Source organism: Eubalaena glacialis, chromosome 2 (genome assembly GCF_028564815.1).
Source record: "Eubalaena glacialis isolate mEubGla1 chromosome 2, mEubGla1.1.hap2.+ XY, whole genome shotgun sequence".
NCBI lineage: Eukaryota > Metazoa > Chordata > Mammalia > Artiodactyla > Balaenidae > Eubalaena > Eubalaena glacialis.
The window spans coordinates 120,556,138-120,571,987 of record NC_083717.1 but is presented as its reverse complement, the minus strand read 5'-3'; the positions used below and the strand labels follow the sequence as shown (position 1 = coordinate 120,571,987).

Below are 15,850 nucleotides of genomic sequence, written 5' to 3'. Positions count from 1 at the left end.
CAAGTCTTCCTGTTCAGGGCTAGATCCACCCCTTTTGTCTCCCCTGATGTCTGCATCAAGCCTTCAGGACTAAGTGGAGAAAAGGAGGGATTGACTCGTGGGCCGCCCCTGGGTAGTGAGGGGTGCATTGAAGTGGGATGCAGGCCTTTGCCTGCTCTCCCAGCCCTCCTTAACACCCTCCTGAGGTCCTCCCCAACTCATTAAGCTTCAAGGAAAACAACAATGTAGGGAAACAGGCTTTTCAGCTAGACCCTCCGGCTTATCTCTGGGCTTAAATACCTCACCATTGGAAAGACAGAACCTGTCAAAGGGAGTGAAGAAGGGCAGAACCATGGAAGGAAAAGAGGAGAGAGAGAAGGGCAGAGGTGATGGGAGAAGGAGACACAAGAAGAGTGGGGCTCCCCCCCTGTTATGCCCTCCCTATCTGGGTTTAATCCTCCTTCCCTGATTAATGAGAAGGGGAGGGGCACAGAGTGTTCCAGGGGTGAGCCGCATGTGGTTCCCAGGGAGCCTTGGGCTGGGCTCAAGTGGCAACCCCAAGCTAGCCTGCCCCTCCCTCCCTGCCTTTTCTCACCCCTGGGGCTTCAGGACAGGGGTGGGAGGATGCAGAAGTATCGAACCAGTGGGGTGAGCCTGCCCCACCCCACTCTGGACCTCTTTTCCCCAAAAGAAGTGATAAGGCCTGTCTTTCTCCCTGATAACTTCCAGCCTGTTTCCTGTCTCTGCACATAGGAACTGCACGTGCATCGCCTACCCTGGATCACTCACATACAACAGGTCACAGACCCACACTCACCTCTGCATGTGGAGGTGCCCCCTCTTATGTCTGAGTCAATCAAACACTTGAACCCTGGGCAAAAGCTGCCCTTCCTCCTGTGCTCCTCCAGGACCAAGCTGGCCTAGGGGTCCCTGACCTCTAGTGATCATTCCCAGTGTCCTGCACCTCCTCCCCTGAGGCTGAGGAGTGGGTGAGGGATGAAGAATTGCTATGGAGGCCACCAGCCAGATTCCCAGACCCTGGCTCCAAGGCTAGTCCTCCTGTACTGGGCACCTTTCTGCGGCCCCCCTCCCGCTGACCATTTCCCCCCCTCTCCCCTACTGCTTTCCCTCCTGGGACTCCCCCAGCTTTCTTCCCTCCTCTCCCATCATCCCCTGAAAGCCAGAGCCTGCTGGGGCTCCTCTGTCTGGCCAGCTCCTGCCTGGAGGAATTCTTAGCCTGAGGTGCAGGCTTGGGGCTCACGACTGGGCTGGAGGCTGGGAGGAGGGGTGTCCGGGAGGGAGGAAAGGTACTGTTCATCTTGGGACTGGAAGCTGTAGGAGTGGGATAGAGAAAGAAGGTTCAGGAACCTTCAGGTGACACATCCTAGGCTGACCCTGCTTTCCTCCCTCACTTGGCCTGGGGAGGGGAGGGCGGGGCGGCATCCCTCCTGGAGCTGTCAGCCTGCATCGCCAAGTCAGGGCTTACGAGGGAGTGGCAAGGGGACAGGAGGGGTGAGAAAGGATGTGCTAACCCAGCAGTTCCCACTAGCACAGCCACTTCCCTCTTTTCTTCATGCCCAGAGGGAGCTACTGGAAAGAGAGGCTGGAGAGAAGGCAAAGGGACAGCGGGAGGAGAAGTCGGGCAACGGCCATGACATGCCTGGAAACCAGAGTGCAAGGGACGGGGGGAGTGCCTGGGGCGATGACTCGGGCCCTGACAAGCGGGGGGTAGAGGGGGCTCAGTGGGGGCTGCTTCCTGGGCTCAGCCCTCCAGGCCCTCGGGCTCCTCTGGTTTCCTCCTTCCCTGGCCACCAGGCAGGGGCACGGCCCAGCTGCTCTCTTCCCCACATCACTCCCCAGACACCTGGCAGGAAGAGGCCCTGGGAGAGAAACTGAGCTGAAGGAGCACAGCCCTGGGGCGGAAGGCCTGGATCCCAGCATCATCTCTGCACTGACTGTGCGACCTAGGGCAGCTCACATAACCCTTTGAACCTGTTTCCTCTTCTGTCAAGTGAGGATCACTTTTACCTCAAAGAGTTATCATGAAAACTGCGTTCAGTAAAGGAGTTTGCATCATAGTTATTAGGGTCAAGTCGGGGAGGGGGGCAGAGAAGAAAAGCAGATGTGGGAAGCCCATCACCACCCCCAGGTGTGCATGCTGCACTGTCCCTGTCCCTTCCAGCCTGGGCCCTCTGGGCCACTGTCCCCACCTCATTCCCCTCCAGCCATCTCCACTCACCAAGGTGAGAAAGTGGCAAAGACTCTGAAGCTGAGCTAAGAACTAAAACGAGAGGAAGAGAGACTGGGGATAGGATGGGAAAAAGCAGAAAGGAGGATGGCAAGAAAAGAGGGTCTAGCACCTAGCACAGCATCTGGCGTGCAGCCGGTGCGCAATAAGTACTTGCTGAAAGAGGACTCGGTGCTGAGAAGGAGGCTGGATCAATCTATTGGGCGCCAACAGGAACATGTCGGAGAGAGCCGTCAATGGCTCCAGGAGGAGAAAGGGATGGAGACTTGGAACAAATGAAGCCACAACCCACAAGAGCAGGAGCCAGACGCCGTGAGTCTGCCCCCGCTGCGGCCCCATCCGCCACCCACTCCCTGGGCTGGACCCCCCAGCTCCTGCTGCTGCTCACAGCGTCTCTGCGGGCATCCTCGAGTCCCCCGGGGCTGGCGCCACAGACGGTCCTCCGCCTTCACCGGCTCTGTCCGGGATGGCCTCCTCCTCCCGTTCCTGCTCTGGCCCCGGCCCTGGGAGCTCCCGCAGTTCCGAGTACAGCACCCAGGCATCGTTGCAGGACACATATTCCCATCCACTCTCCCGCACGTGGAAGAGGTCCACGGAGCCCCCCGAGTAGGCATCACGGTGGGTGGCATGGGCCACAGCACGGCGGGCCAGGGCATAGGCTTCCTGGGTGCTCATGTCATAGCGGTAGCCGCCATCTAGCACACCATAGGCATAGGGAGATCCAGAGCCCACCGAGAAGATGTCCCCCTGCAGGCAGGTGCCGTCGCTGTAGACGTAGAAGAGGGCAGGGCCGGAACGGTCCCAGCCGCACAGGGCAGTGGCCACGCACAGATCCAGCCCCCGATAGCGCGACATCATGACTGATAAGAGTCTGGCGGCGCCAGCCACGCTGGGCAGCTGACCCTCCCTCAGTTCCCGCAGCCGCAGCTCCCGCCGTAGCACCCGGTACCATGTGACGCAGTCGGCCGAGGTGCCAGAGGTGGTGCCCAGGAGGTGCCGATGCACAGGGATGACCTTGCGTGAGGCTGGACAGGCCACGTAGTCGCCACAGGAGGACCGCGTGTCAGCCGCAGCGATGACTCCATGGCGGAAGCGGAAAGCCAGGGTGGTGGTACCATGGGCCAGCCTGGGGCCATGGATCTGCAGGAAGGTTTGAGGGTCCCAGCCCTGGGGCACAGCCCAGCCACCAGCCTGAGGCAGGTGAGGTGAGGCTTCTTGGGTGCCGGGGGCCTGCCACTTGCACACATCCTGCAGAGCCATCCCTGGCGTCCAGCGAAGGTTGGAAGGAGCAAGGCAGGGATTTGTGAGCTGGGTCAGGCGAAGGAAGAGAGACAGCAAGGAGGAGCTGGGCTGCAGCCAGAACCAGCTGGGAAGGCGTGTGATCTGTGGCTTCCCTTCTCCCTAACCCCAAACCAGGCTTTGGGACTGGCTGATGGAGCAGTGCCCTGTCCCTCAGAGGACTGCTCAGGGGAGACAGAACGAGGCCAGTAGAGTCTCCAGCGCTGGGGAGACGCTGCCCGTGACACAGCTGAGCGTCATCCAAGGAGTCTCCTGTCTGTCATCCTCCAAGCACCTGGAGTTGGGTGGTGGCTGGGTAACTGAAAAGGAAAGGGGGCGCCAGTGGAAGGAGCAGAGTTGGGTTCCTCTGGGTTTTCCTGTGGGGGGCACTGGGCGCGCAAAGGTGAATAAGGCCCTGCCCCTGCCCTGAAAGGGCTCCCAGCCTAGGGAAAGGTGGAGACAAGTCAGCGCAATGGCACAGTCAGAAGAGATTGCCATGGGCGTTCCCCGGTGGCCTAGTGGTTGGGATGCCGGGCTTTCACTGTTGTGGCCCGGGTTCGATCCCTGGTTGGCGAGCTGGGATCCCACAAGCTGCGCGGTTTGGCCAACAAAACAAAACAAAACAAAACGGAATAGACTGCCATGGACCCACCGTGGCAGGAGTCCCTAATGCTGGGTTCTCTCTTCCGGGGTGTGGGGTCGGGGAGCTATGACGCTGAGCTCACAGGTTCACCTCATGGTCAAGGTGAGGAAAGAGAAATGGACTGGGGTAAGGACAAAAGCGACAAGTGCCAGAGAGCCTGGTATGGGGTGCTCAGATAGCTTCAGAAAGGCAGAGTACTGAGGGGCCAGGTGAAGGGGAACTAGAACCTGGAGATCTTTCTCTGCTTTGGAGGTGAACATGAACTTCCATCTGCATACAAACGTGGCACTTCTGAGAGTTCTCTGGCAGTATAGCTTCTCTGACTGGTGTTAAAGTTCTGAGGATGTAGCTGAAAGGATCTAATGGTCTCCCTTCTGCCCAATAGTTCTCAATGGTAAGAGACTGGTTTGTGGTTCCAAGGCAGGAGAAACAACGGACTTTGATGCCGTAATGCTGAGTCTAAGTCTTAGATCAACCAAGGGTGGACCCTGACAGCTGGCCCTTCAGAAACATAAAGTAGATTGGGGCAGAGTGACAAGCTACAGCTACTTGTCATATGGAGTATGTTTTACTAAACATTACGGCTCAGAGAGGTGCCATGGGAAGGGGTTTATTCAAAGAAACAGACGTACATGCAAAGGAAAGAGCCCGGACCCTCCAGGCATCATAATGCTGAGGCTGTGGCATCATAGTTTCCTGGAGTCTCAGTACTAAGGGCAAGTGTAACATGTCAGGGGAAGACTGGAGAAACCAGGAAGTCACACAAAGGTCCAACTAGTCCTTCTTTCTTCCTTGGTGTAGGACCACATGGGAATCTTACTGAAGAGATAAGAACGTCTCCTCTTACTAACAACTAAGTCTTAGACTATATATGGCTGGATCGCCACATCTCTAAGTCAGGCCATTATTAAGTCAGATCTGCGCAGGTGAGTGGCCCAGTAGCTGGCCACCCACCAGTCTCCCGCTCTAACCTTATCCTCCACACTGACATGATTTCCTAAGGTATCACTCAAATCCCATGTCTCCTCTACTAAGAAACCTTGAAGGGTTACAAGATCAAGTCCACCCCAGGCTGGCATTTAAGGCCCACTGTGGTCCAGTCCTAATCCATCCACCACAACCTCTTTTCACACAATTCCTAACACATCTCCCACCTCCCCTTCATCTTTTTGAATCCTATCTTTCCAAGTCTGGCTTAAGTACCACCTATTCTGAAAATCCTTTCCAGATTCAGGCTGAGAGAGGAGAGAGGCTGTGAGTTTGAGAAGAAAGGGGATCTAAGTGATATTTAAGGAAATGATCCAGACCTCCTTGGCAAAGCCTTCCTGGACCCCCAACCTCACTCCAATCTATACCAAACTCTCTCACCTCTGAACTACAGCACTTATCATTGTTTTCTTCCCCCAACCCCTGCTTTATTGAGATACAATGGACATATAACATTGCGTAAGTTTAAGGTGTACAATATGATGATTTGATACCTCTGTGTGTGTGTCTGTGTATTGCAAAATGTTTACACCATAAGGTAAGTTAAATCCTTCACCTTACTTGATTACCATTTTTGTTGTTGTTATGATAAGAACATTTAAGATCTACTCTCTTGGCAACTTTCAAGTATACAAGAGTACTGTTAACTATAGTTGCTGTGCTGTACATTAGATTCCCAGAACTTATTCCTCTTACGACTGGAAGTTTGTACACTTTTGACCAACATCTCATTTTCTCCAACCCTGAGCCTCTGGCAACCACCAATCTACTATCTGTTTCTAAAAGTTCGGCTTTGTTAGACTCTACATATAAGTAAGATCATACAGTATTTGTTTTTCTCCACCTGACTTCTTGCACTTAGCATAATGCCCTCAAGTTTCATCCAAGTTGTCACAGATGGCAGGATTTCCTTCTTTTTTATGGCTGAATAATGTTCCACCACATATATAACACTTTATGCATTCATCCATTGATGATGGATATTGTTGCCATGTCTTGGCAACTGTGAATAATGCTGCAATGAACATTAGGGTGCAGCTATCTCTACGAGATAGTGATTTCATTTCCTTTGGATAAAGACCCAGACATGGGATTACTAGGTCATATGGTAGTTCTATTTTTAATTTTTTTTTGAGGAACCTCCGTACTATTCTCCATAGTGACTGCACCAATTTATATTCCCACCAACAGCAGCACTGATCATTTGTACCTCTCCTCTTTGAGGTCTCCCTGAGTGGGACCTTGGAGCAGAGAACTAATGTAAGGTAAATTGGGAACAGATTATGGAAGGCCTTGAATGTATGCTGAGGAGCTGAACCTTACAGACCATTTTTAAGCAGGCAAATGATAAGATCAAGATGATGTTTCAGGAAAATCAATCTGGTGCTGCGCAGGATAAATTAGAGACATAGTTTGTACCCAGAAAAATCAGGAGAATATTTCAGTAATTCAGGAGTGAGGAGATAAGAAGCCAAAGGCGGTATCAGTTGCAATGAAAAAGAATGTGAGAAGCACTGTAGAGGGAGAATGAACAGGACTTGGCAACCTAGTGGACGTGGAGTAAAGGAAGGGGAGTTGTCAAGATGAGCCAGGGCTTCAAGCCTCTGTGACTGGAAGAATATTATTGTCATTCTTTCAGGTGTTCATTTTGCAAACGTGTATTAAGCACACAGTGGGCACAGAGATAAATAGTAGAGAAATGCCTGTCTTTACAGTTGCTGGGTTTTTTTGGCCATGCCGTGCAGCTTGTGGGATCTTAGTTCCCTGACCAGGGATTGAACCTGGGCCCCTGGCGCTGAAAGTGTGGAGTCCTAACCACTGGACCTCCAGGGGATTCCCGAGAAATGCCTGTCTTTAAAAGCTCACAATCCAGTGGGAGATAAATGTATATTTATAACCAGGTAAAATGTGAAAGTGCCTTAAGAGAGGCAGACAGCATTAGTGGCAGAGTGAAAGAACCACTGAGAGAAGTCAGGAGGATTAGTTGCATTGCAGGAGTGACTGCAAAATAATACATGCTCAGTAAACAGAGGCACTCTGCATTTTCCACACCATCCAAGTGTGAGACCCACAAAAAGATCTTCTGCTTCATTACATTCTGATGGTTGGGTTTGGAAAGAGTTGCCAAATTTCAGCATTAAAAATACAACACTCTCAGAGTCTGTTGGGAGGAGGAGGGGCTGAGTTGGGCATCGGAGGAAAGAGGAATTTAGATATATATATATTTTTTTTTAAATAAATTTATTTATTTTTGGCTGTGTTGGGTGTTCGTTGCTGCACACCGGCTTTCTCTAGTTGCGGTGAGCAGGGGCTACTCTTCGTTGTGATGGACGGGCTTCTCATTGCGGTGGCTTCAGTTGTTGCCGAGCACAGGCTCTAGGCGCATGCTTCAGTAGTTGCGGCACGTGGGCTCAGTAGTTGTGGCTCACGGGCTCTAGAGCACAGCCTCAGTAGTTGTGGCGCATGTGCTCAGTTGCTCCACGGCATGCGGATCTTCCCGGACCAGGGATCGAACTCGTGTCCCCTGCATTGGCAGGCGGATTCTCAACCACTGCGCCACCAGGGAAGCCCAGAAATTTAGATATTGATGGATGTTGCTGCTGGAATCCAACAAGGAAGGGCAGATGCTGACTTCATAGAACCATAAAGCAGGAGGCAACATTTCATACACTTGCCCAGTTCCTTGCTTGTTACGGTTCCCAAAAGGGTTGAAAAATGAAGGTGGGTGAAGAGAGGAAGAGAAAATGAAATACAGCACATTCCTGAATAAGAGCTTGTCTTAGCTAGCTTAAGTCAGAAAACCTCTTTGTACATCTTTATGGAGCCTCAACTCTCCTCCGGGCTCTGAAATGGTAAATTACTATTGACTCAGTTACTCAGGAGCTGAATTGCGAACCCAGTCTGTGGATTAACTGGGCCCTTTGCTTTTCCCTCTTTATTCTTCTATCTGCCTTTTGGTCAATTCATTACTTAGTAGAATTTCCACCAGAGGGTGGGAGTAAAGACAACACTGAATCTTAAAAATTGGTTACTGTTAAAGAACGTGGCTAGCGTGGCGACTGATGTTATCAAACAACAAGCGGTATAGCGCTCTTATTTTGTTGCGCTTTTTAGCACCTACTACTGTGGTTTTACTAACTTCATAGGAAAATGGCCTCAGCGTAGATCATTACTTTACCCAGTATTAGAGAGTGCCCTTACACAAAATGGCAACTTCAGTCGCGTTAACAGACTGCTGAAGCAGTAGTGATGTAAGTGTTGCTTGGACACCGGGCGGGGCGGGGCGGGGCTGATTTACCGCTACCGGTTTAGAACAGGTTTTCATCCAGTCACGCCCTTCTGAAAGATGGCCGGCCCCACTTCCCTCCCTCAACCTGGACGTTTGCGATTGCTTCCTATGAATTTGAGGTTAATCTAATCCCGTGTTGTTTACGTGACCAAAGTCAAGATGGCAGCCACATCCCTTTGTAATTTAAGAGGAGTGAAGCCATTTATTTTTTCCTCCTCGGTGAAAATAATCGCTCGCGTCTGGCTCCTGTGTTTGGAGGCGTGGTTGCCAGGAGTTAAAATGGTTGCTCCCTGTGATAGATTTAATAGGGAGTGAAGCTGTGACGACGAGGCGTTGCCCGGCCGCTCTTTGTTAGGCGTCCTGGCAGGCAGTTCCCTTTGCCCTTACTAGACATGGCGCTGGCCAGCGTGTTGGAGAGGCCGTTACCCGTGAACCGGCGTGGGTTTTTCGGGCTCGGGGGTCGTGCGGATCTGCTGGACCTGGGTCCAGGGAGTCCCAGCGATGGGCTGAGCCTGGTCGCGCCCAGCTGGGGTGTCCCAGAGGAGCCGAGAATCGAAATGCTTCATGGAACCACCACCCTGGCCTTCAAGGTGCGGACCCAGCCGTCGCGCCGGGCAGAGTTCCGCGCGCCCGCGCCCTTCCCGACCTCCCAGCTGGTCCGGAACCCGCGGTGGTCGCGGCCACGAAACCCAGACGGAGGCTCGGGCCTCTCACCCCAACCGCGGCGGTTTCGCTGTCTCACTGCCCCGAGAGGCCTCGGTTCTCGCTCTGGCCGGAGTGGGGGGCGATGGGGCTGGAAGGGGGGGGCGTGTGGTAAGTGGGAGAAGGAGCCCGAGGCTGCTTGGGTTGATACCTAGGCGACCCCAGGGTGCTCCTGTCCAGGAAAGGACGCAGCAGCAGTGAACACTGGCAGAGGGAAGGCTGTTTTAACCACCAAAGGTTTTAGAAACTGAGTAGCCCCGATAGGCCAGGGTTACCGAAACGTTATGGCTTGAGGAGGAAGGTTGGTGGGAGGAAGCACTGTACTAGGAGCCAGACAATTGGGATTCCTGGCCCAGCTTTGCAATAACTGGCTGTATGATCTAGGGTAAGTCATTCGATCTCATTCCTCAGCCATCAAGTGAAGGTAATACTGAAGGTAATCCCATGTCAAGGGATTGATGTGAAGCTCTAGTGACATTAATATGAGGGAAAGTATGTTGTGAAGTATAAAACGGCAGAGACAGAGATGTTCTGGGTTTGCACTGATGCATAAAGAAATGTCAGAGATGATGTTTTGTGGTCTCATGTGGCCTGTTTTGTGTTTCCTCTGATCTTAACAGTTTCGCCATGGAGTCACTGTTGCAGCAGACTCCCGGGCCACAGCAGGTGCCTACATTGCCTCCCAGACAGTAAAGAAGGTGATAGAGATCAACCCCTACTTGCTGGGTACCATGGCTGGGGGTGCAGCGGATTGCAGCTTTTGGGAGCGGCTGTTGGCTCGGCAGTGTCGAATCTATGAGCTTCGAAACAAGGAACGCATCTCGGTAGCAGCTGCCTCCAAGTTGCTTGCCAACATGGTGTATCAGTATAAAGGCATGGGGCTGTCCATGGGCACCATGATCTGTGGCTGGGATAAGAGAGGCCCTGGTGAGTTAAGCTGCAACGATGTGATTCTTGGGCTGGCACTACAGAGAGGAGGGGTTGGATGAACAGAAGAATGAAAGAGCGTATGTCAGTGCTGGGGATGTGTTGGTTAGTTCTCAGTCCTTTCGTCTGTTTGTTCAAGGAAGGGCTGTAGTGTAGGAAGGGGCAGGGAAGTAGATCAGCTGTGTCATTGACCACCCCTCTGACCTTGGGCAGGTTGCTTATTTTCTCAGACTGTTTCATCGTCTGTTACATAGGTTCCATGAGGTAATACATGTCAAGCATGTAGTGTCTGACACATAATGTGTTTTCTTCTGGCCTCTCCTGTAAAATGATAAGACCTGCAAAGAGTTGTATTTAAGAATTAAATCGGCTAATAGACATAAAAACTCTAGTCAGTGCCATCTGATAGAAATACAATGTGAACTGCACATGTAATTTTACATTTTCTAATGGATGTATTTAAAAAGTGAAAAGAAATGGGTGAAATTAATTTTAACAGTTCTCTTAATCCAAAATAACTAAAATATTATCATTTCGGCATGTGTCATTAGCCCCATTTCAGGTGCTCAACAGCCACATGTCGCTGGTGTCTACCATATTGGACAGCGAAACTAAGTACCTACTCAAAAGTTAGTCATTTCTCTTCCCTTTTTTCCTGAAGAGAGTCTTTGGCCTAGAAGGGGGGCCCTTTGGGGCTCATCTCCTTTCTTTGCTTGATATAATCACCTAGGTTCTGTTGTCATCTCTGAAAAGAAATTCCTTAGCCTATTTTTCTTTCTGGTATATAAAAACCATGACAGGAAATTCAGTCTTGTATCTGATATCAGTTCTTCTTCAGCCAATTTTGAATGTCCCTTTAGTTCAGCTGGGATACAGCTAGTCACTTTCTGTTTAATTTTTCCCTTTGGTGCTTGAAAATAGTTAATCTTTCCTCCTATTGGCTTTGCTTCATTCATTTACCTCCCCCCGCCCCCCCTTTTTTTTTTTTGACTGCACGGCTTGCGGGATCCCTGACTAGGAATTGAACTGTCAGGGATTCCTGACCAGTGAAAGCACTGAGTCCTAACCACTGGACCACCAGGGAATTCCCTCATTTACCTGCTTTCTAAATGCCTAGTTTTCCTCTTCTGAACAACTGTAGGAGACCCACCACTTTTTTATTTGCTTTGGAGAATATTAGTTCATTACTCAATAGAGGATGAATGAGGAGAGATTTAAAAGTGCATGTGATAGAGGAGCTCAGTTTGTTACTTTGGAAACTGAAAAACTTTTCTCTTTGAAAAGTGTGAAAGAACAGTTCCATACATCTTGTGTGGTCTAGGGTAGCATTTCAGAAATGTTGTTTTGAATCCTTAGCTATTGGATTGGTCCCAGGTGGTGGAAAACAGTGTAAGAGGGTACAAAAACTGGCTAGCAAGGAGAACACAGGAAGTCATAGCATAACCTAAATTGTACCATCTCAAGAAGCCTTCCTGACAAGCTGTCCCATTCAGGATGAGTCAGCCCCTGGCCTCAAGCTGACTGAGAAAGGATCACAGATTACTTAATGCAGGGCTGAATGAGATGAATGCCACTTTAAAGAGAACCAATAAAATGCTGAAGGAATTTGGGGGGTGGGGGGGATTGCTTCTGATGGGAGGAATTGGGGAGGACTCATTTTCCTGGATGTGAAAATGAGAGAAAGGAAACAGAATGAACAAAAGAAGACAGGGAAGAAGCATGAGATTTTGGGGGAAGTAACTGGACATCTAATTTAATTGGAACTAAAGTCTAGTTTAATTGTGAAGCAACTGGAACCAGATGGTGAGCTGACTAGGCAAGGTAGTGGCAATGGGACTTGAGGATGGGCTCCATGTTAGAACCATCGGAACCTGAAAACTGATAAGGGCAGTGCTTTTCAACCTGGCTTGTATCATAATCACCTGAAGAACTTAAGAATCTAGCCCCGTGCTTGTCCCCCACCCAGACCAATTGAAAAAGAATACCTGGGATAAGTCCTAGGCATCTTTTTAAAAAACTTCCTGGGAATTCCCTGGTGGTCCAGTGGCTAGGACTCAGCACTTTCACAGCCGGGGCCTGGGTTTGATCCCTGATCCAGAAACTAAGATCCTGCAAGCCGCTTGCTGTGGCAAAAAAAAAAAAAAAAACTTCCTTAGATGATTCTGATGCATAGTGAGTGTTGAGAACCACTGAAATAGGAAAAAGATTAGTGATGCATTGACAGAACTTGAAAATACAGAAGGAAGTGGATTGGTGGGGCAGAAGACGGATGAGTTTGGTAGGTAATGGAGAACCACTGAAAGTATTTGAGGACAGGAAATTTAAATATGAATTTGGTGACAAAGGCATCCAGCTGGAGAGGCCCAGCGGGCAGATGGAAATGATAAAAATTTTGCTACATCTTTGTCTAAACTTTTGTCTATACCAGAGGTTGGCTAACTTTTTCATAAAGGGCCAAATATAAGTAAATATTCTAGGCTTGCAGGCTATATGATCTTTGTCTCAACTACATAGCTCCATTGTTTTAGCAAAAAAGCAGTCATAGACAATATATACACAAATGGCTGTGGCTATGTTCCAATAAAACTTTATAAAAATTGGTGCTTGGGGGAATTCCCTGGCAGTCTGGTGGCTAGGACTGTGCGCTTTCACTGCCGAGGGCCTGGGTTTGGGGAACTAAGATCCCACAAGCCGCTCAGCGCAGCCAAAAAAAAATTAATTTAAAAAATTAAAATAAAAAAAATAGGCAGTTGACCTGGCCTACCACTGTACCAGCACTGTCCAATAGAAATATAGTATGAGCCATACATGTAATTTTAAATGTTATAGTAGCCACATTTTTAAAAATAAAAAGGAAAATTAATTTTAATAATATATTTTATTTAACCCAATAGATCCAAAATATTATTACTCCAGCATGTGGTACTAGCTTCATTTCAAATGCTCAGTAGTCACATGTGGCTAGTGGCTACCATACTGGACAGTGCAGGTCTTTACAATATGATTTAAAATTATAGGCTTTATTCTCTTACTGTGTGATGTATGCCTTGCGCTCCAGATAGTCTAAACTCTGAGGGTTGGGATTGTCCTTTTGTTTTTTTTTTTTCCTTCATTTTTTGGCTGCACAGCCTGTGGGATCCTAGTTCCCCAACCAGGGATCGAACCTGCACCTACTGCATTGGAAGTGCAGAGTCTTAACCACGGGACCGCCAGGGAAATCCCAGGATTGTCTTAAATATTACCTCTCGCAGCGCCTGAAGTTCTGTGCTTGAAACCTAAGTCATTTGAATTATACTTGCTTTTTGGTTGTACAGAGAAGACAGACAAGGCAGTTACTGTAATGTGAGGTAAGATGGGATGGTATGTGTAGAATCCTGAAGTCTTAAAATTTAATTTGATTTCTTCACCTTTTTTTTTTTTTTTTTTTTTTATTTTTGGCTGTGTTGGGTCTTCGTTTCTGTGCGAGGGCTTTCTCTAGTTGCAGCAAGCGAGGGCCACTCTTCGTCGCGATGCATGGGCCTCTCACTATCGCGGCCTCTTTTGTTGCGGAGCACAGGCTCCAGACGCGCAGGCTCAGTAGTTGTGGCTCACGGGCCTAGTCGCTCCGCGGCATGTGGGATCTTCCCAGACCAGGGCTCGAACCTGTGTCCCCTGCATTGGCAGGCAGATTCTCAACCACTGCGCCACCAGGGAAGCCCCTTCACCTTTTTTTTTTTAAGTAATTTTATAGAAGTGCTATTTTCTTATATTTCTGTTGGTCTCCCCTGGGTTTCAACAGGAATGGAGAACTGTTGCCTTGGAGGATGAATCAGATGTCAAAAGGGGTGATCATTTTTTTCTTACTAACCTCATCTCTCTTTTCAGGCCTCTACTACGTGGATAGTGAAGGAAACCGGATCTCGGGGGCCACCTTCTCTGTAGGTTCTGGCTCTGTGTATGCTTATGGGGTCATGGATAGGGGTTACTCCTATGACCTGGAGGTGGAAGAGGCCTATGATCTGGCCCGTCGAGCCATCTACCAAGCCACCTACAGAGATGCCTACTCAGGAGGTTCTGTCAACCTCTACCATGTCCGGGAGGATGGCTGGATCCGAGTCTCCAGTGACAATGTAGCTGATCTACATGACAAGTATAGTGGATCTACCCCCTGAAGGAGGGCAGATGTGGCTGCTTGCCTTGCTTGGGGTGACTGTTGTTGGTAATATGGGTACAGCTCCCCATCCTGTAGTGGAGGGGTCCCTGATTGTATCGATCATTTTTTTTAATCTCTGGTGCATTGACCTCCATGTGTTACCCGTTGTTAATGAGTTACTGCAGAGGTAATTACTTGTTTTACTTTCTTGGATGTTAACATTACACTACTCGATCTCAGCCTGTGTTGTGTCTTTTCTCCACAGTGTCCCTCCTCCAAGCACTTTACAGTCAAATAAGCTGGGACAGTGGGAGGGAAGTGACTGTAATTACAGGAAACAGTGGTGTGAAGACATTGTCTAGTGAATACATTAACATCCCCACTCATGAAGCTAATAACAAAGGAGAAGGAGAGGGAGGGAGGAGGGAGAGACTTCCTGATTCTGTTTGCAAAGAGATGAAAAGTTGATGAGGTGGAAAGATGCACAGGGCTGTACCAGGCCGAGCTGCGGAGGAAAAAAGCTCTCCTCCTGTGGTGGGGGAGGGGAGGCTGATGCTACATGCAGAGCAGAAAGGTGAAGAGGGTAAGCCAGTTGGGAAGGGAAGGCTTTGACCCTGGGAAAAGAGGACAAAGAGGTGTGTGTGAAAGCAGTAGTGACCATCAGCCTGGTGATCCCTGTCCTGGCCCTCCAGTGTGTGCCAGTGTGGGAGACAGAGGGAGATGATGGTGGACTTAAGCCTCCTGGGCAGGAAGCGGCACAAAATTTTCACTGGAACGTGTGGGTGGGGAAGAGGCCCTGCTGAGAGCAGAGAGATGGCTGATTATCACACCCAGCGCTGAGGGGCTTCCCAAGCTATGGTGGCAGCAGATGGCAAGGCCTTCTGTTAAAGAGAAGACATAGGACATAGAGGAGATAGAGGAGGTTGATGGGAGAAACTTTTAAGAAATGGGAGAGGAGGGCATAAACACTGCTTTGTATTAGTTGGCAAGAAGGAAGAAAGTGGTTGGTGAGGGTTACAATACAGTGTCATCTTTTGAGGCCAAGGGGCTGGGAAGGGTTATCCACAGAAATAGAGGGGTAAAGCCTCTTCTCCCCCATACTGCAGCAACCTTCCCTTCTTGCACCTTCCCTCCCCCTTCAGCCTCCTGCAGTCTCCGTATTGACTGATGAGGGCTGTCGGCCAGGAACTGATGGAGGCTTGTTAATTGCATTTGTGAAATGCAGGGAAATTGGGAATTAGTGAGACCAGAGAAGGGAGTTTGGAAAACAAATGACTCTCGTGCCTAAGGAGATTCATTTTGCTGAAAGGTGCCTCTAGAGCCCCTGGAGCGGAGGAGCTGCCAGCGTGGACCTAGACCTGCTCTACAGTCAAAGCAGGCAGGAGCCACGCTACAGCTCCCTTCTGCGCAGCCGTCGGCAGATGCTTAGCTGCAAGAGGCAGAGACGGTCATCTTCCTCTCACTTAGGACAGTGGTTTGCAGACCTTTTACAAAATTAGAACTCTTTTTAAAAAATGAACTCTTAGGAGAAATCCAAGCCCCTGAAAGAAATCAAATCAGATTGAAGTAGAGTTGAAGGGTCCAGCGCCTCAACCATTGAGCTTTCCCCTCCAGCCACTTCCCACATCGCCACCCCCCCCCCCCCCACGCATACTCCCTGGAACT

The 15,850-nt window shown here is 49.8% G+C and overlaps 2 protein-coding genes across 2 annotated transcripts; one reads left to right on the top strand and one right to left on the bottom strand.

Annotated features, from left to right (window-relative positions):
- Positions 1–2,611: 2,611 nt before the first annotated feature.
- PSMB11 (proteasome subunit beta 11) lies at positions 2,612–3,487 on the bottom strand. Its single transcript, XM_061182371.1, has one exon. It carries the CDS (start codon positions 3,485–3,487, stop codon positions 2,612–2,614), a length of 876 nt encoding a protein of 291 aa, XP_061038354.1.
- Positions 3,488–8,791: 5,304 nt separating this feature from the next.
- PSMB5 (proteasome 20S subunit beta 5) lies at positions 8,792–14,424 on the top strand. Its single transcript, XM_061182370.1, has 3 exons — positions 8,792–9,014; positions 9,747–10,053; positions 13,918–14,424. Exons 1-3 carry the CDS (start codon positions 8,817–8,819, stop codon positions 14,202–14,204), a joined length of 792 nt encoding a protein of 263 aa, XP_061038353.1. The 5' UTR covers positions 8,792–8,816; the 3' UTR covers positions 14,205–14,424.
- Positions 14,425–15,850: the final 1,426 nt, after the last annotated feature.